Source organism: Mytilus californianus, unplaced genomic scaffold, assembly GCF_021869535.1.
Source record: "Mytilus californianus isolate M0D057914Y unplaced genomic scaffold, xbMytCali1.0.p SCAF_1, whole genome shotgun sequence".
NCBI classification, from domain to species: domain Eukaryota; kingdom Metazoa; phylum Mollusca; class Bivalvia; order Mytilida; family Mytilidae; genus Mytilus; species Mytilus californianus.
Window position 1 is genome coordinate 13,771,089 of NW_026262581.1, and position 22,367 is coordinate 13,793,455.

The window sequence follows — 22,367 nt, forward strand, 5'->3', positions numbered from 1 at the left end:
AGTTGTTGTTTATATTATATTAAAATAACAGTTACATATATATATGATTTGAATCCATTTGTATATCATTCTATTCTACTATTCTAAAAATAGTGCAATGCAAGTGCATGGTGGACACTTTTCTGTAAAAATTCGATTTTTCTAAGATTGGATACGAGTAGGCATTCATATTTTCCCGCAAAAACAATTACAGAGTTACCGGTCCTTGACGGTATTTTCACAAAACGTTCTTTGAGATATTCTTCCGCATGCTTTAACACAATTTTTCGGTACGTGTGCATTGATATTATCAATGATTTTTTACTTATATATATATATCTAACTACAAAACATTTTCATATTATTAATTTATGTTGTAAACAAAAATATTTTTATCAGTATTCATTGAAGAGATGTATTTATATCAAACGATAAGGAATGTTATTTTGCACTCGTTTATGTGCGCGTATTTATCATGTTTATAGATCGGTTACAAACCCAAAACTAATTTACATAATGGAAATCTAGGCGATAGCAATACATCGTTAATGACCTCAAGGTCATCGCGATGTAAAAAGGGAGATAAACAGCTGTTGTATTTTTTACATGTAAATCTTACTGCTGTTTTTGTTTCTTTCACAAATACACTTTTGACTTATTTCACATCAATCAATTTTTCAGTGCATGTTAAAGTGATTTCAATAAATGAAGTATTCAATGCAATTTCAAGTAACTAAATTTAAGCAAGAACTATTATTTCCACCTAAATGCAATCTTACACATAATCATGTTTTTAGGTCACTTGGTATCACAGCAATCACATAGAAAAAATCAAAAGTTTGCAGTTTGTTCAAAGTCAGTTTAGTGTAAAAGAGAAATTATGGTTTGGTGCTTATTTGGCCATGTACATTGGTCAAAAATGAAATAATTGTATCTTTAACAATTATTGTTTACATTCTTTATAAATAAGAAGATGTGGTATGAGTGCCAATGAGACAACTCTCCACCCAAGTCACAATGTATAAAAAGTTAACAATTATAGGTCAAAGTACGGCCTTCAACACGGAGCCTTGGCTCAAACCCAACAGCAAGCTGAAAATGACTAGTGTAAAACTATTCAAACAGGAAAAACAACGGTCTAATCTATATAAAAAACGAGAAACACCTATGAACCACACCAACAAACGACAACCACTGAACAACAGGCTCCTGACTTAGGACAGGTGCATAAAAATGCAGCAGTTTAAACGTTTTACCTGTTAAAGGTAGGCATTTATGAAAATGTAAGTATTATGTTAGTCTTGATGATGCAATTTGATAGTGATGTCGTTGAAATGACATCATATTGGAAATTTACACAATGATAGCAAAAAATAGGATAATTTCATGAAAATTTTGACTAAATTAGAATAAAGCACAAAAATCGGCCAAAAGGGTAAACAGTTAAGTATATAGCATCCTTAACACACTGGTGACATTTTTTGAATATTATGAATATTAGCAGGAGATTGTAAATTCCTCTCAGGAGGGTTTAATTATTTTTTTTCGTGTTATTATATATTCAATTTTTAAATAACTATATTATTTATGTAAAATACCGCTAAATTGACTACAACACTTAAGTAAACGGCAACTTTTATATACCAAAAAGAGTTGCAGTTTACTTAAGAGTTGTTGTCAATTTAACGGTATTCAATTTATTTTATTTGACAACCCTGTATACCATCTATATCCACTTAAGGGAAACTGTACCAAAAGGAAATTTAAGAGGCGTTTGTTCAGCGGTTATTTATTTTTTTATGTGTATATAAAAAGGAGCACTAACCTCATACTGGTTTTTACATGAGGAAATGGAAATGATATCAACACATCAAACTGAAAAAAATATATAAAACATATATTTTATATGAATGCTTAGTTTACTTCCTGTGAAAAAAAAATTGTTTTATTAATACAGACTTTTTAATTATACAGACAATTTCAAATTTATTTATTCAAGTTCTAACCAGCACAGATGTAAGAACTTGCTAGCAGGAAATTGCCATAAAAATTGCTTACAAAAAATGTCTAGGTATATTTTCAGACACATGTTTATGATTTTAAACAGTCACATTTATTTGAAACACAAATCAGCAAATTCCCTACCAAATGCAAGTCTTTCCAATATCATTCAATGAAAAGTGGTCCAGACGAAAACTTACAATATTTTCATATTGTGCTGACTGATAGAACTGTATAGCTGACATCATTGGTACATGGTGGTCCTTGTTTTGGTCTCTGGCCCCTGGATTGCGGTAGTGTATGTAATACAACTGTTGGTGCTGACAGTCCCACTGACACCATACAAACTTCTTAATTATTGGTCTAGTTTCAGGTTGTTTACTCATAACCTTATAAAAAGTAATTATAAATATAAAAATTTTATGAAACTAAACTGTACACATTTCATCAATTCTAAGGATTTGTAGAGCCTATGTCATATTTTCAAGTTTTTTTGTTATTTAGAGAATTTGGTTTTGATGGCAGATCTTTGATAATTTCTGTTTAGTTTCTTCACATTTATTTTTATTCTCAGGATAAAATTGAGAATGGAAATGTGTCAAAGAGACAACAACCTGACCAAAGAGCAAAAAACAGCCAAAGGCCACCAATGGGTCTTCAACACAGCGAGAAAATCCCGCACCCGGAGGCGGGCTACAGCTGGCCCCTAAACAAAAATGTGTACTAGTTCAGTGAAAATGGACGTCATACTAAACTATACTGTCAGGAGCTTGACATATTGTGTGTATGTTTGTTTTTTGTTGAGAACTGTGTTGAAAATAAGTATATTTTGGTTATTTGTGTTGTGGGATTGTTGTCTCATTGGATTTACCAAATATATCCTTTTATCTTTTATTCATAATATATGGTACAAGTGCCTTTTACTATTATGACCATTCAGAGACTTTTAAAATCCAAATTTTCCATTCTGTTTACTACGCAGTTACTAACCCATTGACATTTACCTCTATCAATATAATTGGTTTAGTACATGTATCAGGGGTAAATGTTTTAAATGAACTACATAGCTGTTTTTATTAATCTTGAATTTGTTTTTACACAACAACATCAGAAACATAAGCAAATACCGGTACATGAATAAAAGGAGATGGTTGGGTATACATCTGTTAGACAACAATCAAACAAAACAATAACACCAAAAGACTTCATGAGCTGTTTTTAATTAAGTTGGAATTGTGCCATCCATACTAGCAAAAATTAATATTTTCCATATAAATCTCCTCTTGTAAATGTAGTTGCAGTAATTTTTAAAGTAACGTTGCAAAAATGTTATAAAGGTGTTAAAGAAAATAATTTTTCAAATCATCAATTGTAAATAATCTGCAACAAAATTCATGTAACAAAATTATACTTACAACTCCTCTGTCACCAACTCTACCTAGTGGTATTGTGTATAAACCAATAGCTAAAATGCAATTAGAAAGTCAACTTCATTTCATAAATTTACAAGTAGTTCATAATAATTTAAACTTTACTAGTGTAATTCTTAATATGGTCTACATGAAGTACTTTGAGCAAAGTTTGGTTTTCTGTACTATATTATTCTAATTTCAGTCTATCTTAAACCAGATCATCATTTGCTCCTTGTCATAATAGAGGTGGATGGGATTATGGCTGTAACTAGTGGAACATATGTGTGGTTAACTGTAACACATATTCAAGAAAAGGCAACCAAATCATGATCGAAATCCCAAACTTTTGACAAGAAAGACTTCAACTTTACAATTAAGAACACTTTGTTCACCTTTATACGTCCTTGACCTAACAGCATTATAACAACAATTATTATCTTGGCAAATTATTTTGCCCACTTGAATCTAAATTCAACCTATTAATCAATCAGCATAACAGCAACAGACTGGTCTTTTCATCACAGAAAATTAAAAAACATACAATGTTTGTGAAAATAATTCTGGCATTTTCTTTTTAATAGAAGAGAAAGTCCTATCACATCTGTTGTTTTTGACAAATTCACATTGTTTTATATGTTGCAGTGAATTTGTAGAATTAGGGATTATGTATAATCACTGGTAACTTTAGTGGTTATATATGATTACTAAAATTTTCAGGAATTATGCATAATCACTAGAAAAAATGTCAGGGATTATACATAATAACTGGAATGAAGAGACAATGAATAAAAGTAAAATAATTTATTCTATAAAATCATATTTAAACATCTCAAGTGCAATATTCTAATACAAATCATTTATTTTTACAAACTACATTGTATATTTGGATGATATCTACTATGAGGGTCTGGTCCGAGTACACAGTTATTTCGTAGTGCATTTCTTTTAGACAATAAATGAAAATTAAAAAAATCCCACCTGCGCTTTCTCAATAATATTTTTACAGTGTGTTGTACTACTTTTGGGACAAATTATATCAAAATTATAGAAAACTTCATCGGCTCTAACTCAAAATATGGACAATTTCATGTTAAGGGGGTCTTCAAATCTTTTGACAGCTTCCGAAGTGCTAATTTTTAACATTTTTCAGCTGGACCAAATCACTACTTTACTTTAAAATTCATGACCCAAATTTTTTTACAGTGTCATTTCACCCCCCTACTTACTATTTGAGTCATAAAACATGGAGAAATAAATTTGGAAGGGGTATAAAAAAAATCGACAAGTAACACACTGTCCACACTAGGGACTATATTCGTGGACAACGAAAATCAAAGGACGATAACTGTGTACCCGGACCTAATAGGGTAGAAAAAGTTGACCAATCTTAATGAAACTTGGTATGATCAAAGCTTAATAAATTATAAGACTGCTTAAAAAGTTTCATGGCAATAGGATATATATTATAGACAATATGACTAATTCTATATTCAACTTTGCGTGTTAAATTTAGACGTTAAAATTGGAAATTTTCAACTATCAACATTTGGGGCTTAAAAAATTAAAATATTGCAAAAAAATACTTTTGAAATGCCTTAATTTATTATGCATTATGTATTAAAAGCAATAGAGTACTCATTTGATTTATCAGACTTATCATAATTATTAAAAAGTCAAATTTATATGAGCCTGTGGCTAAAAATGGAGGTTTTCCAATGAAGGGGGGCCTTACATGAAGATGTAATATTTTCCAGCAATTTTAAATTTGTAAAGCTTTTTGGTTATAATTAATCCTTACATATGTATTTAATGTACTTTAAATGGAAAGAAAACTTACAAATAACACATCACATTAGTTTAAAAGGGTCTTAGGCCAAGAAAGACTGAAAATAATTTAGGGTCAATTTAGGCCGTATCACATATTTACATTTAAAAATGCATATTGAAGCTATAGGAAATAAAATTTTGTGTCTTTTCTATCATTTCTATGCTCAGGTGACATGATACAATAAATCTGAGCACAAAAAGACTCTTGCATTCAACTTTTTTTGCAGACAGTATGGTCTGATACAAAGATTTTTCACTTTTTAGTGAAAAACATGCATGCAATTTTAGTCTCAACAGGCTTATATTTGAACCACTTGCTATCCTACAGAAGAAAAGAAAGATATTATGTGACATAAAACAGGTACAAAAGACATTGTTAAGTGCTTTTTATACAAATTTAGTGAGGTCTTTATAATGGACTTCAACTTTTATGTTCCAAGCTCCTCACATTTAACTTGATCCAAACAGGGCGTTAGACGAGGATCATATATACAACACATTTTGCACAAATTGTCCAAGATAATTTTCTTTTCTGTAGATTCAGAGTTCACAAATGAGTAATACAACTGGATTGAAGCATAGAAACACAAATATTGACACATAAAAACCTGTCAGATAGAAAGTCAGAATGCCACTTATACATCAAAATTGAAAAAGCTATGAAATGCTTATTTTGACCATAAAATGCCAAAATTGGTCATTTTTGCAGAAATTCTATCAAATAAAAGTTTAAATCCTTTAGTTTTATGCTATTTGATAAATTGACACCATTAAATCATTCAGGGAAGTTGCCAAAGTACAGATTCTATATTTCCTGATTTCACCTCTTAGGTCCGAGTACACAGTTATTTCGTAGTGCATTTCTTTTAGACAATAAATGAAAATTAAAAAAATCCCACCTGCGCTTTCTCAATAATATTTTTACAGTGTGTTGTACTACTTTTGGGACAAATTATATCAAAATTATAGAAAACTTCATCGGCTCTAACTCAAAATATGGACAATTTCATGTTAAGGGGGTCTTCAAATCTTTTGACAGCTTCCGAAGTGCTAATTTTTAACATTTTTCAGCTGGACCAAATCACTACTTTACTTTAAAATTCATGACCCAAATTTTTTTACAGTGTCATTTCACCCCCCTACTTACTATTTGAGTCATAAAACATGGAGAAATAAATTTGGAAGGGGTATAAAAAAAATCGACAAGTAACACACTGTCCACACTAGGGACTATATTCGTGGACAACGAAAATCAAAGGACGATAACTGTGTACCCGGACCGTCTGAATGGGGTCCCTCAATTCTTTATTCTTTAATCTTTTAGGCCATTTTTCTCTATTCTTTATTTATTTTGCCCATTATTCTCTAGCCTGTATAGTTTAGCACCCTTTTATTCTCTATTCTTATTTTTTTTGTCTATTTTTGTTTTATTCTTTATCTGTTTAAGGTGGTACCCAACACCTTGACTAATATTAATTTGGCTCGTTTAATTTTCATAAAATTTTGACCAAATGTTTACTTTGACCCTTTGACAAAAATATAAAAATTTCAAAAAATTTGAACCAACCACTTTATCAGAAAAATTTCATTGGTTATATAGCAGTTTGACAAACACCAATTTTGATCATTGAGAAGCTTAATATTTCCTTAACAATACAACGTAATTAAAACGTTTAGCTGATTTTTACAGAGTTAACTCCCTGTAGTGTTAGGTACCACCTTAACCTTTTATTTTGCACTGGTTGTCCATTATTCTCTATTCTGTAAACCCCATCAAAACAAAAAAAGCTAAAAAAAAAAAAAAACCTTAGCCTTCACATATTGAATCTGATTTCACTGCACTTTGAAGAGAAATAAAGTGTTCATTAGAAACATCTGAAGGTACCAAAAAGTCAATCAGATACCTAAAATTAATTCCTTGTGTAATATCTGAGCATAATTTCATGCTTTGTAGTCAGTCATTATCCTTTTCAGCCCTTTTATGAAGGATATCCATTATATTTTCGGCATCTCGCTTTCCACGATCAACATAAGGAATCGGTATCACAGCCTCCCCTAAAATTATGTTCAATCTATCAAGCATGTTTGTGTTTCTGGACGTTTTGTTGCATTTCTTTGATTAATTTGAATTCCACGTTTGTTAATTTTCATCCCCTTTGTTTTACAGCAAATTACATGATGTGTGCATTTATGTTGGTATTATTAATTTCAATTTAAAATACTTGTTTGTTTATGAGTTAATATGGTTTAACACAGTTAAATAGAATTTCACCAGCAAAACTGTTTACTTTGATAAGATTTGATAAATGGACAGGGAATGAAAACTGTCCACTTAAGCCATAAAGAGGTTATACATATGATTTATTTGTCTGTATTTGATATATTTTTACCAAACAGAGAATCTTTGTATTATTGATAATCCCTAAAATCATTTCAGGGAGTTTATAGAATAACTCTTAAAATTTTCAGTGATTTTGAAAAATCACAGGTCATTTTAAGGGGTTATATATAATCACTCATGATTTTAGTGATTATGCAAAATCACTGAAAAATAAGGGATTCTACATAATCCCTGATTATAAAAATTCACTGTAACATATATACTTACATTCCTTGTGTAACATGACAATCATATGACATTCCTTGGCTGATGGTTGACTTAAATACAGAAACTGAATCTTTAGGAAGTGTGGACGTTCTAAGTTGAGAGAAAACACTCTGCTATTTGCTGCTCGAATTTCTGCTAAATATGCACTGTATGTTTCTGAAACAAACATTAACAAACATCAAAAGTTCATGGAATTCACAATCCAAGGCATGAAAGCTTATAATCAACCAATTTTCAATTAAACTCAGGATTTGGCAATGACTATGGCAGAAAACAATCTTTATAACTTTTAAAAAAACAAAAAAAACTTCAATGGATAAAATCAAATTGACCTCAAGTTGCTTAAATTGTGATTAAGGTAAATCAGGGGTCTAAATTAAAAATGATAGAACTTTTGTGTGAATAGACAAAAAACAATAGAATTTTAAAATAAAATGAGATGATAGCTCTTATTATGTGCTTTCAAAAATAAAAATAAAAATTTGGTTCACAGGAGCTTGTTTTCTTGCTACAAAAAAAAATAGGTAAATTTACTTTACATTCCTTTATAAAAGTTATATTATTTGAGTTATCTCCCCTGAAATGGACAAGTTGAAAAATAATCAAACACAAGTATTCTGTAATTGTAAAAACTGTAGAAATGATAAGATAATACACACAATTTTCTTCATATAGATGAAAGGTCTTACAAAAGTATTGCATTCCTCTCTCAAACTTTGCATAGTTCAATTAAGTTTTAGATTGATTGTTTTCTGCTATTTTACAATCCAAGATGGTGGAAGACACCTGAGCTACCTTAAATCCAAATGTAATATTTTGACTGGACCTGGACATTTTCCTTGTACAATTAGTGTTTTAAAATTTCAAACTATCTGCAAACAGGAAGTGGCTGCACTGCAGATGCAATAAAATGCTTCGCTGGGGCGCAGCTTGATACGACCGCAGAGGTCGAACCCTGAACAGTTGGGGCAAGTATGGACACAACATTCAAGCTTGATACAGCTCTGAATTTGGATTGTTATTAAATATTTGACACAGCATAGGTTTCTGACACAGAAAGAATGTGGTCTAAGAACTTGAATTTTTTTAATTTACCTATTATGGTCCAATGTCCAAAATCAAAATACATGGTTAGATTCAGCATATCAAAGAACCCCATATATTCAATTTTTGTTAAAATCAAACAAAGTTTAATTTTGGACCCCAACTTGGACAAACTTGAAAACTGGGCCCATAATCAAAAATCTAAACACATGTTTAGATTCAGCATATCAAAGAACCCCAAGAATTCAATTTTTGCTAAAATCAAACTAAGTTTAATTTTGGACCCTTTGGACCTTAATGTAGACCAATTTAAAAAATGGGACTTAAAATTAAAAATTTAAATACACGGTTAGATTTGGAATATCAAAAAACCCCAATAATTCAATTTTTGATGAAATCAAACAAAGTTTAATTTTGGACCCTTTTGACCTCAATATGAACCAATTTGATAGCGGGGCCCACAAATAAAAAATCTAAGTTCATGGTTAGATTCAGCATATCAAAGAACCCCATATATTCAATTTTTGTTGAAATCAAAAAAAATATAATTTTGGACCCCAACTTGGACCAACTTGAAAACTGGGCCCATAATCAAAAATCTAAACAAATGTTTAGATTCAGCATATCAAAGAACCCCAAGAATTCAATTTTTGTTAAAATCAAACTAAGTTTAATTTTGGACCCTTTGGACCTCAATGAAGACCAATTTAAAAAACGGGACCCAAATTAAAAATCTAAAAACACGGTTAGATTTGGCATATCAAAGAACCCCAATAATTCAATTTTCGATGAAATCAAACAAAGTTTAATTTTGGACCCTTTTGACCTCAATATGAACCAATTTGATAGCGGGGCCTACAAATAAAAAATCTAAATACATGGTTAGATTCAGCATATCAAAGAACCTCATATATTCAATTTTTGTTGAAATCAAACAAAGTTTAATTTTGGACCCCAATTTGGACCAACTTGAAAACTGGGCCCATAATCAAAAATCTAAATACATGTTTAGATTCAGCATATCAAAGAACCCCATATATTCAATTTTTGTTGAAATCAAACAAAGTTTAAATACTGGAACCTATCTTGGACCAACTTGAAAACTGGGCCCATAATCAAAAATCTAAACACATGTTTAGATTCAGCAAATCAAAGAACCCCAAGAATTCAATTTTTGTTAAAATCAAACTAAGTTTAATTTGGACCCTTTGGACCTCAATGTAGACCAATTTAAAAAACAGGACCCAAAATTAAAAACCTAAATACACGGTTAGATTTGGAATATCAAAGAACTCCAATAATTCAATTTTAGATGAAATCAAACAAAGTTTAATTTTGGACCCTTTTGACCTCAATATGAACCAATTAGATAACGGGGTCCACAAATAAAAAATCTAAATACATGGTTAGATTCAGCATATCAAAGAACCCCGTATATTCAATTTTTGTTGAAATCAAACAAAGTTTAATTTTGGACCCCAATTTGGACCAACTTGAAAACTGGGCCAAAAATCAAAAATCTAAATACATGTTTAGATTCAGCATATCAAAGAACCTCATATATTCAATTTTACAAAGTTTAATTTTGGACCCTTTGGACATTAATGTAGACCAATTTGAAAACTGGACCCAAAATTAAAAATCTAAATACATTGTTAGATTCGGCATAACAAATAAATAAATGTGATCAAAGATTTTACAAATCTAATGTGCCATACTGTGCAATTAAAGATTACTTCTTGAAATTTTTCAATATTTGAAATTTGAAAAAAAAATAATATTTGAAGAATAATTCTTTTTAATTTCTGAAATCTGAAATGAGAAAAAATTGGCCCCCCACAATTTCTTTTTATCCCCCCCCCCCTTTTTCCCCCAAAAAAATTCTTTCCCTCAAGATATGGTCATAATCTCAATTCAAATTTCCAATGGAGTTGGCAACCATAATTACCCATTTAAATTTACCATAGTGCTAACTTAATCTATTTTATAATAGAATTAATAAAAATATAGTGTCAAATCTTTCATATGGATTTTTTTGTAAAAAAAAAAGATGAAAACATTTGCAGATATTTTTACTGATCTTCCTTTATAAATATGCATTTCTTTAAACATAATTTAAAAGCAGTGTAAGGGAAGTAACCAAAACGTTGTATTTGGATTACCTCCCTTACACTGTTTTAGATTATCTTTATTGTTCATTAACCATTACTTTATACATAATTTAAAAGCAGTGTAAGGGAGATAATTTCAATGATGTATTTGATTTATCTCCCTTACACTGCTTTAAATTATGTTTTGTACTAAAGTATTTGTCCATTAACCAGGACAACCTTGTTTTCCCCCTTTTTTGCCCCTAATTCCTAAACGGTTTGAGCCATAACCCCCCAAAGCAAATCCTAACCATCCCTTTGTGGTATGGAAACTTGTAGTATAATTTCAGAGAGATCCATACACCGTTCCACAGTTATTGTCTGGAAACTAGAAAATGCTCATTTTTGGCCCCTTTTTGGCCCCTAATTCCTTAACTGTTGGTACCATAACCCCCAAAATCAATCCCAACCTTCCTTTTGTGGTATTTAACCTTATGGTCAAATTTCAAAAAGATCCATTCACTTAAACTAAAGTTAGAGTGCGAAAACCAATATGTATTCGGACGACGACGCCGGACGACGACGACGACGACGACGACGACGACGACGACGCCAACGTCATACCAATATACGACAACAAAATTTTTTTGCGGTCGTATAAAAATTGCTATCACGCTACAATTCAACATTATCCAGCTGCAGACTAGACTTAAAAACATTCCCATTTGACGAAAGTACATTGATGAAAGTTTCTACCCAAAGTCCTTCCATGTAGGTGATGCAGGTAATAAAAAGATCAAATAGACAAACCACTCTCTTAAATTTAAAATTATATACAACATTTTGTAAATGTTTCTTTACCTTTGAAAAAATTAATATATTGTAAGACTATGCTATAAACCTTCTAATTTTCTCAAGCAATTTTTTTACATGAGTAGAAAAAATTGTGAATATACTGTAGAAACATTAATTTTTTGTCAGTTTAAAATATCATAGTTTTTACTCTAGATTAGATTTCATAGGGATTATTTTTCGTGGTTTCCAGTGTGTGAAAGTAATTATCTTTAGGTTAAAATTTTGTTGGGGTTTTACATACCTGTCAACTGACCCATATTTTGTGGGTTTGACCCGTGAATTTACCACTCACCCGAGATTCGTCATTACCTGTCTGAGTCATCAAATAACCCGGATTTCATCAAATGACCCGTTTTCACCTGCATTCTAGTGCCATGAGACTTCAATGTCTAAAATGCTAAATTGTCATCCAAAAAATGGCAAATTCGAAATTCTTCCTCGGCAGGAAGGTTGATAATTTGCTCTCAATTGAATGATTTACAGCTATCAGAACATAATTTTGACACTCTTTTGATTGAAAGGTAATAACAATTCGCTAATTATCTCTTTAATTGTACCCCAGAGAGGTTAAAGCCAGTCAAGCTTGACATACAATTGTAGGTCCTGATTTAAAAAATTTGCCATTTGCAAATATCAATTATCCTATTAAAATCATTTTAAAACAATTTGTACCGCTTTATACGTATCTGTTGCAGAGATACAAGTCCTAAACTATTTTTAAACATTCGTTTTTGTTGTCACTTCTGATCCATATGCCAGGTCTACAAATGTGCACAGAATATAAACAACAGTAACTTCTGTTTTCTCTTTATCTTCCTCATGTGTATAGGAGCACATTAGCTATTGCTGATTTCTTATTATAGTTCTTCCTCAAAGCAGGTCATGAACTGCATTTCTATTATTAGAGGTTGACAGGTATGGTTTTAATTTTGTGGAGAATATCTATCCACCAAATAAATGAAATTTAAACACCAACAAAAAATCTGCTTTTACAGTGAATCATAAAAATAAATTGCAGCACAAAGTGGACTAGAAAAAGCTACATGTGAAAAAAGAATCTGTGAAAATAATTTGGTTTACAGTAATAAAAGCCAGTTGAATTAAAATTACCTTTTCCATGTTTCTGTCCTGAGGCACTTGTGTCCTTGGTTACCACAGAAAATGCTGAAAATGGTAATCAAAATATTAATGCATATATGATTAAATGAAAGTAGATTTACTTTATTTCCATTGCAGTTATAAGGACTGCTGCTATATGTGACAATGAGAGAAAAAAGTACTTCATAATCTAGATAAACAGCTTTCATTCCGCCTATGTCAAGTCAGGAATGTCTCATCTCATGATTGACTTTGTCTTATCACTTTGTTTCTCATTTTATTGAAAGTTGCAGAAATAAAATGACCATCTTTTATTTTGAATAGTTACAACGTCTTTTCTGGAGCTTGTAATGAGGTAAAAAAATGGTTAATGATGGAGGTCATAAAACAATTGATGACCTCAAAATATTCACCTTCTTTCCATGTTAGGTGACTGTCTAATTGATGACTACACAAAATTTCCTTAGTCCCACAATACAATTGAAATAAGCAAACCAGCATTTACTTAAGAATGGAATTAAAAGGATTCAAGATCCAATTAAACAGTGCTATTTTGAAACAGAAACAAATAACACAGGTACTCTTTTCTAAAAAAAAAAAGGTTTGTTTAAGTCAACTACTGTAAGAGTTAAATCTGGTTTATGAAATCAAAAAAAAAATAGGTACATCAGTCCATGCCACCTCCTCAGTTGTGCTATCGTTTATCTAGCAGATTGGGGTCGTTTTAGTTTTTCCAGTTTAACTAGAACTTTACAAAACCTTACCAATTAATGATCTGCCTTCATTTACAGAACAGGAAACTACTTTTATTCTTTGAGTGTATGTATACAATAACTACAAGAAAAATACATACAGAAATAAATTTTTAAAAAAGCAATTGGATAAAATGATTTCCTGTTTTTCTCTAAAAAAACACCACTCAGTTAATATTTGAAATATATGATGGTAGGAGCAAAAACTGGCATAATTGAAATTTGCCAAAACAAATTTTAATCAATAGTTTATTTTTAATTTAAAATGTGTTTCAAAACAAGAAAATAATTAAATTGTTGTGAAATCACATTCCTGTTTCATTTCTGTTTGACTGATTGAATTTCAAATCATAAATACATGGATTGTATCTCTCTAGATTTCTCAGATCTGTACTTGGTGTCTTTTTTGTTTTAAGGGATGTATAAATACCCTGCCACATCTGGTCTGTGTTTCTGTTAGATGTTTTTCTGCTTCGTATCGATCTGATCAGTTAAGCCTTTTTCAACTGATTATCATAGTTTGTTCTTACGTTGTACTGTTACACCACTGTCCCAGATTAGGGGAGAGTTGGCGCCTTCAAACATGTTTAACCAAACCACATTCTTTATGTGCCTGTCCCAAGTCAGGAGCCTGTAGTTCAGTGGTTGTCGTTGGTTCTTGTCTGTCATATTTGCTTTTCGTAAATTGTTTTGTTATAAATTAGACTTAGTTTTCTCAGTTGAATTGGTTCGTATTTTTCATGTTGGGGCCTTTTATAGCCAACTATACAGTATGGGTTTTTCTCATTGTTGAAGGCCATACGGTTGCCTTTAATTGCTTACATCCACTTCATTTGAACTTTGGTGGATAGTTGTCTAATTGCCAATCATACCACATCTCTTTTTTTTTATATTGATATTTAAAGATGACCTAGCAATATGCAATATGCCTTGAAGCATTAGATATTTTATAAAAAAAACCTAGATGTGTCGGAACATCACTTATGGCCCAGCTCGTAAAAAAAGCTTGAATCGATTTTTCAGGAATGGAAATTTGAGAATGAAAGTCTGTATAACTGTTATCATCACGAAATTTTCAAAGTCCAAAGCCCATAATTTCAGCACTAATCAGTGGAGGGGAACCAGATGTAAACTCAATCTTGAGGTCATCAAAGTAGACTCACATACTAAAAATTAGTTCAATATGTAAAGGCATTTAGAAAATAAGTCGGTACAACTGTTGATTCCACAAAGCCAGTAATTTCAGCAAAAATCAGCAGAGCAGAACTAAACATAAACTCAATCTGTAACTCATCATAGAAGACTCACATACTAAAAATCAGCTCAATATGTGAAGCATTTAGAAATAAAAGTCTGTATAACTGTTATTTTCACAAAATTTTCAAAGTCCAAATCCCGTAATTTCAGCAAAAATAAGCAGTGGAACTAAATATAACCTTGGTCTGTAACTCATCATAGTATACTCATATATTTTAAATCAGCTAAATATGTGAAGGCATTTGGAAAAAAAGTCCATATAACTGTTTGTTGCGGAATGACGGAATGACAGAACGACGGATTGACGAAATGACGGAATAATGGATAAGGGTAAAACTATATGGCCAGACAACTTTGTTGGGGGCCATAAAAATATGTTCACTGACTTCCAAGTCTTGAGACAGTGCTATTAACAAAGACTGCTGTGGCTTCAAGTATTGTCATCAATATAGACAAATCTCAAGATGTTTTTGATGAATGAGTTACACTGGTTGACCAGTGATCAATAGGCCTAAATGACGTCATTGAACTTACTGTAACGTAATAAAGTAAGCATTGTGATATAGGAAATGTACTGGTAAATGCAGGAATTTGAAAGTTGTCTTTTTACAAATATCACTGAAGAAAATGAATCTAAACTACCAATAAGTAGTGTAAGTACCTGGTATGACTGTTTAGCTGGATCGTACATTCCAATGTGTGTAACAATGTCTACCTACAATAAACAGAAAGAAAATAGTAAAGCCGATTTGAATTGACAGGCTTAGTAAATATCTTTGGGTTTTTCATACAAGGATCACAGTTTGGTTTATTTTGATTCAGTATATAAATTGAATCCCAAACTCCTTTCTGTAACCCCATATGAACCTCATTTCATGTAATTCAGTGTTTGTATCCTATTTTTATTTTGTCATGAAGATGTCACTCTAAGTGGTGAAAGATGTTAACCACAATAAAAGAATTTTCTTGCCAGAACCAGGATATTGTTGTCTTTTAATAGTTTTAATATTTTATTTAGTATAAATTTAATTGGATTGGGCAACATGCCAAGCCTATGTAAGCACTATCCAAAGTATGTTTAAATCATTCAACTTATTTATTATAAACTTGTATTATTGACACAATGATTTTCTATGAAGGAGATATACTTATATATTTCAGTTCACTAAAGATTAGAATATGGACCAGTTCACTATTAAATAGATATTTATTTTTATTCCACATATATAAATGGGAATATTTTACCATTGTACCTGCAGGTGAACTTTTTCTCATACAAAACTTTGTCAGTGGATGGTGCTATCTTTTCAAGTTTTTCTCTTTTTAGAGAATTAACATTTAGGGTAGACTTTCTCTGTTGTAACTTTTCAAAGAAGTCACAACTTTTCTAGACTCAATAAATATATAATTAATAGTTAGTTTTCCATTTGATAAAAGGGTTTTTTGCCTATTGTTGAAGACTGTACAACGACCTTTAGATGTACACTTTATTATAAACCTATATTGTTTACCTCTTGCATAAAAATAAGAAGATGTGGTATAATTGCCAATGAGACAACTCTCCACCAGAGACCAAATGACATAGAAGTTTACAACTATAGGTCACCGTACAGTCTTCAATAATGAGCAAAACCCATACCACAGTCAGCTATAAAAGACCTCGAAATGACAAATGTAAAACAATTCAAACGAGAAACATAACGGCCAGATTTATGTACGAAATAATGAACGAAAAACAAATATGATATACAGCAACAAATGACAACCATTGAATTATAGGCTTCTGACTTGGGACAGACACATATAGAATGTGGCAGGGTTAAACTAGTTTGAAGGGGCCAACCCTCCCCTAACCTGGGACAGTGGTGTAACAGTAACAACACAAGTGAATCTGTGAGATACTGCTCACTAATGATACCCCCACCCCGCTAACAGTATAAGGTAAATAGGAAGTTGTTGAGTGATGAATCTGAAAACGCATTACACTGTATAGCAGACTCATATAAACCCTGAAATCAAATTTCAGAAATCCTTGTAATGTAGTTCCTGAGAAGGATGCGACGAAAAATATTCATGGGACCGACGGACGGACTGACGGATGGATGGATGGACAGACAGAGGTAAAACAGTATACCCCACTTTTTTAAAGCGGGGGTATAATAAGAACAAACTATAAAAATCACTTGAAAAGGGCTTGACTCATCAGATAGATACAAAGCAGAAATCCATTTAACAAAAACACAGACCAGGTGTGGCAGGGTACTTATACATCCCCACAACAAAAAAGACACAAAGTACAGATCTGAGATCACTCGCAGTTACTGACAGCTAGTTCAATGCCAATAACAACTAATAAAAAAGCATACATCTAAGACTAAAATATCAATCAGTACACATCCAACATCCAATGGATTTAGTGTAAAGACGTCATTAACAGTCAGAGAAAAACATGACCTTGTGCAATGCCAAGATACAGGTACATGTAATGACAGATTGTAGAGCAATGGATGTGCATATGTATATAAAAATAATATTTAATTAGATTTTAATTTACTGATAACAAAATCAATATTAATACCAATAAAAAGAATATTCATAGATCTAATTACAGTGTTGACGTGGTAACCATTTAGAATAAGTTTATTTAAAGGATTAATAAGTTTACCCAGATCGTATCTAAATTTCTGGGCTCGGTAAACAACATCTCTGTAAAAATTAGGATGTGCAATCCCGTTTTTTTTTTCTGTATGGGATTTTTACTAGGGATGTCAACCAGTACTCAAGTATCACTCAGTAGCACTGAGTATCGAATACCAAAAGGATACTTGACTTATTTGTTTCCTGTTAGACTGTTGTTGCCTACTTTAAATAAAATTTGATTTTTACTAAGAGCGCCTCTTGTGAAATTAAATAGTAATCTTTGATTTATCAAAATTAAAATACGTTCGAAAAATGTTTGCACTTAATTGTCATTTAAAATTCCTCCTTAAAGAGCTGGGCTATTCACGAGAGCAGCTTTTATAGGCTAACACTTTTGGCTTAACATGTCATAGCCATTTCACCACAGCTGTATCGTCAGAGCAAATACTTGCGTTTGTAGGACTGTCAGTTATGAGGACAAGTTGATAAACAGACTCTGCCCAGAAAAAGTTCACAAGATAATATTTCTAAATAAGAACAAATTCTCTGCACCAAGGGGTGACCCTCAGATAATGGTTAAACACATCAGTAAGTTCTAATCATCACCCCTTAAAAAATGTTAATCATTAAATGTGTTTTCATTACTATAACCAAATACTGTTCTTAGATCTGGTGTCACTATGTAATTCTTTTTCAATAGGTGTTTATTGAATTATTAATTAGATTATTGTTTACATAATTAGTACATGTAGCAAATGAGCTATTAATTGTGGTATAAAATTCCTGAGACTTTTATCTTGTCCTAGATAATAATGTTGAGGGTTTGTGTCCATTAGACAATGACCCACAATACTTAAAATGAGTATAATTTTGTGTTTCCATTTTGTAGATATTTTTTCAAGCAAGTAATCAAGTATAGCTGGGTAAAGCCAATGAGTATCTGATTAGTAATTTTTTACCGAGTTGACATCCCTAATATTTACCAATATGAACATACCTCTGGTTTTGTTTAACAACTGACACTATGTTGTCTCCTTACAATTTATTTTCAAAAAAATATTATTATAGATAAGATATTTTTATGTGTCACAATCATTTGTTATTACATGGTACTTACATGACTTATCAAAGAAAATTTAATAATACAGCTAATTTAAAAGTTTCCCCTCCATTAAATAAAAACCCAAAGTTTCTATGTACTAGGAATCACAAATATTTTATATTTTTCTTAAATACTTTATCAACTGATGATACATACAGCGTCATACAGAACTTTTGTTTTCTAATTTAGAATTAGTCAGTTAACGAGCTCACCAGAGCTCATGTTTTGTCTGTTATTATGTATATATATGCCGACTCTAAAATAAAATTTACTTACGTACTTACTTTGTTGTGCCCTTAAATTAGCAGTTTTTAATTGAAAATGTATGTAATATCAACAAAAATTTGGTGGAGGAAATCAATATAAAATTGATGCTGACTTCAAATTTTCTCTTAGAAAAAGTGATTTTTTAAAACTGAAAATAACTATGACTTACATCAGTTTTCTCAGACACATCATCCCAGGTAAACAGTATACATCCATCTTTTTCTTGATTCAGTATCTTTAAATTCTCTGTATAAGATAAAACATTACTGAATAAGTTTTCTTCTTCTCTTTAAAAAAACATCTTTTGGGACAAGATTTTGAGTTTTCAAGGTAATAGAATAAACATACATTTAGGGTCAGGTGAGCTAAAAAGTTGAATAAGAAGAAAAATGTTGAATAAGAAGAAAAATGTTGAATAAGAAAAAACCAATTGTATAAGAAGAAAACAGTTGAATAAGAAATATAAATGTCCTGTGACATGTATTATTAGCTTCAAAAAAAATCAACCTTAATAGTAATGTGCTACAAAAAATGTGTATTACTATAGAATATCACAAGCGAGTGTTCAATGTACCAGTATTACTTCTTTAAATACACCTCAATATTTATGTACCGTAATATCTTTACTATGTGTGCTTATTTAACAGAATATTCTATGACATCATCTGGCAATGGAAATTTATTTGTCTATAGATGCCTCATTCAAATCTCATAAAGAAAATGTGCTTTCATATTATTTGACAGATAAAAAATTTTGGTGCACATTTGTACTGATAGACTGATCAATCATAGATAAACACTCTTAAAAAAAAAAGTAAACAGAGATAAACACCAATGAAAATATTATTTATTTATAACTATGGCTAAATCGGCAAGATAAAAAACATTTTCAAAGGGTTGCTAAATCTTACTTTACGCAAGGATATTTCTTATACAGCAACATAATGGCTGAACAAGATGAAAAAAATTACCAGTACTTAGGTGCACAAGAACACATCAATCTGCCGTCACATAAGCTTCAGCTTCAGCCTATCTCATGCGTAAGTCATCCAACTTATAATTTGATACTATTTTGTCGTGATTGCAATGGCTTAATCTGTTCAAAATGTTTAACTGATTCTCATCAGTGTCATTCTATGTGTGATATAGATGTAATTCATGATGAAAAGCTTAAAGTTTTAAGCAATCAAGGAGATAAAATTAACAACAAATATTTACCGTTTGTTTTGTCAGAAAAGTGGAAGGTTGAAGAAATGCTTTCCTTGCAAACAGTCAGTTATGAAAGTGATAGGGAGAAAATTATTGAAAAAGATAGGAAACTGAAGGAAGAAATTTCAAAACAGACAAGTTCACTTCTCCGAGAAAAAGAAAAAGAATACTTGACGGCTAAAGATTATATTGACAAAAATATCTCCTTATTAGAAGAAAAAATTAAAGAATTGAAAAGCAGTGCTACTCTCACAGAGGAATATAGAAAAAACAACAATATTAAAAAAGTATGTCATATATCTGATGGAATCCAGAATTATGTTGAAGAATTTGTAATTGAAAGACGTCCATTACCATTCCTAACTTTAACATTTAAAGAAAAAATTGACAATGCTTGTGAATTACAAAACATATTTGGGAAACTTGAGCCAGGCTTTCTTACAAATGCAGACCATGTTGAATTTGCCTCTGAAAAATCAAGTTATACAACAAGTCTTAATCTCGTAGGAAAAGTTTCACCTGGAGAAAACACAATTTGCATAAAAAATACTAAAAAAGCAATTTTACCAGAGATAAAACTAGCAACTGAAATCAATATTGTAGAGGAAGTCAAAGATATACAAATAAGAGATATGGTTGCCTTAAAATCAGGAGAACTACTGCTTATACTGGTAAACAATCCTACCATCAAGATTCTGAAAAAAGGGGAAAAGAAAATGGAGAATTTTTTCAATTTTAACAAATCTTGGCTATATATATATGCAAATGTGTTTCCAACAACAGTACATGTCCTAAATAACAACAGAGTGGTTGTGGGTACAATAGAAGTCAAGGACCAATCAGACGGAGAAATTATATTAGGTCAGGTCGTGGTCCTGACAGAATATGGTCAAAAATATCAGGTTTATGAATTTGATTCGAATAAGGAGGCCCTTTTCACAGTTCCTCATAGAATAGCATCAAATACAAACAGTGATATAATTGTCCTTGATAAGCCACAGAAGAGAAGTAGTAGACTAAGATCACTAGACAATGAAGGAAACATAAAGTGGAATTATACTGGCTATAAATTTCGGAAACAAAAACAATGCTTTGATCCCTGGGATGTAGTAGCTACATCACATGACAGCATAATTACATGTGACTTTTCAAATGAAAACCTGCATATATTGAATTCAAAGGGCAATGTCATAAACTGTATCACGCTAAGACCGCTTGATATTTACCGGCCAGTTAGTATGGCTATATTAGAGAATGGAACATTGCTTATTGGATGTGGGTCAACAACAGATAATGCCAAAATTCATAAACTACAAATAAAATCTAAAGAATGACAATCGTACTGCAACTGATGTACACTGTAAATATTCCCATTTTTTAATTGTACAAACTATTCCATGTTGTTATTTTGTCTTTTCCCTTATATGTCAGTCTATTCAGGAATGCATGTTCTACATTATAGTGAGTGTATAAAAGTTATCTGCAATTAACATATCACTAATGTTTCATTTGCTTTCAGCAATAAAGAGCCAGATATCTACCATGAGTATCCAATAAAAAATGTACAGTACATAATGGTTTATCATTTATACATATTTGTTTACCTGTAGCTTGGTGAAATTCTTACTTTTAACTTGGGCTTTATTTTAAAAAATAATACATGGCTTACAGAAAACAAGAGGCTCCTAAAGAGCCTGAATAGTTCACCTGGAATTTTTTGTGTAGATCTTGCATCAATGATTATTTTGCAGTTAATGTAAATTAATGTATGTTTAAACATGTCATTTGTAGTTTCTCTCTATCTATCATAGTTTCTGCAAAAAGCTAAAAAAATTGGTAAAAATCATCTTTTAAGGGTAATAATTCTTTTTATTAACTCATTAATATAAGGGGTTAATTTACCAATTTGGTTGTTAGACTTATTTGTAGGTCTTACTTTGCAGAACATTTGTGTCTTTTTAAAGATTTTCTCTATCATAGTTATTGTGAAAACTAAAAACTAGAGGCTCTAAAGAGCCTGTGTCCCTCACCTTGGTCTATGTGCATATCAAACAAAGGACACTCTCCAACATTGTAGAGGAGAATAGACTTCATGACAAAAATCTCTATTTTGTTGATCTTGTATTACTGATATTTTAGTCTGTTTAGTTTCTATCTATCTTCTTTAGTTTTTGCTCAAAACACAAAAGAGGGTAAAAAAAAATCCTCATTTAAGGGCAATCACTC

General features: G+C 31.2%; 1 protein-coding gene across 1 annotated transcript in view; it reads right to left on the bottom strand.

Moving 5' to 3' along the window:
* The window catches only part of LOC127706834 (protein pigeon-like), a 92,725-nt gene that overhangs the window by 58,982 nt on the left and 11,376 nt on the right, over nucleotides 1-22,367 (bottom strand). Inside the window, exons 2-9 of the mRNA XM_052211579.1 lie at nucleotides 19,102-19,178; nucleotides 15,585-15,638; nucleotides 13,679-13,748; nucleotides 12,927-12,980; nucleotides 7,828-7,983; nucleotides 3,396-3,445; nucleotides 2,181-2,369; nucleotides 1,805-1,854 (exon numbers count right to left, since the gene is read on the bottom strand). Of these exons, the coding sequence (XP_052067539.1) occupies nucleotides 1,805-1,854; nucleotides 2,181-2,369; nucleotides 3,396-3,445; nucleotides 7,828-7,983; nucleotides 12,927-12,980; nucleotides 13,679-13,748; nucleotides 15,585-15,638; nucleotides 19,102-19,178 (700 nt within the window). The remainder of the gene's footprint in view (nucleotides 1-1,804; nucleotides 1,855-2,180; nucleotides 2,370-3,395; nucleotides 3,446-7,827; nucleotides 7,984-12,926; nucleotides 12,981-13,678; nucleotides 13,749-15,584; nucleotides 15,639-19,101; nucleotides 19,179-22,367) is intronic.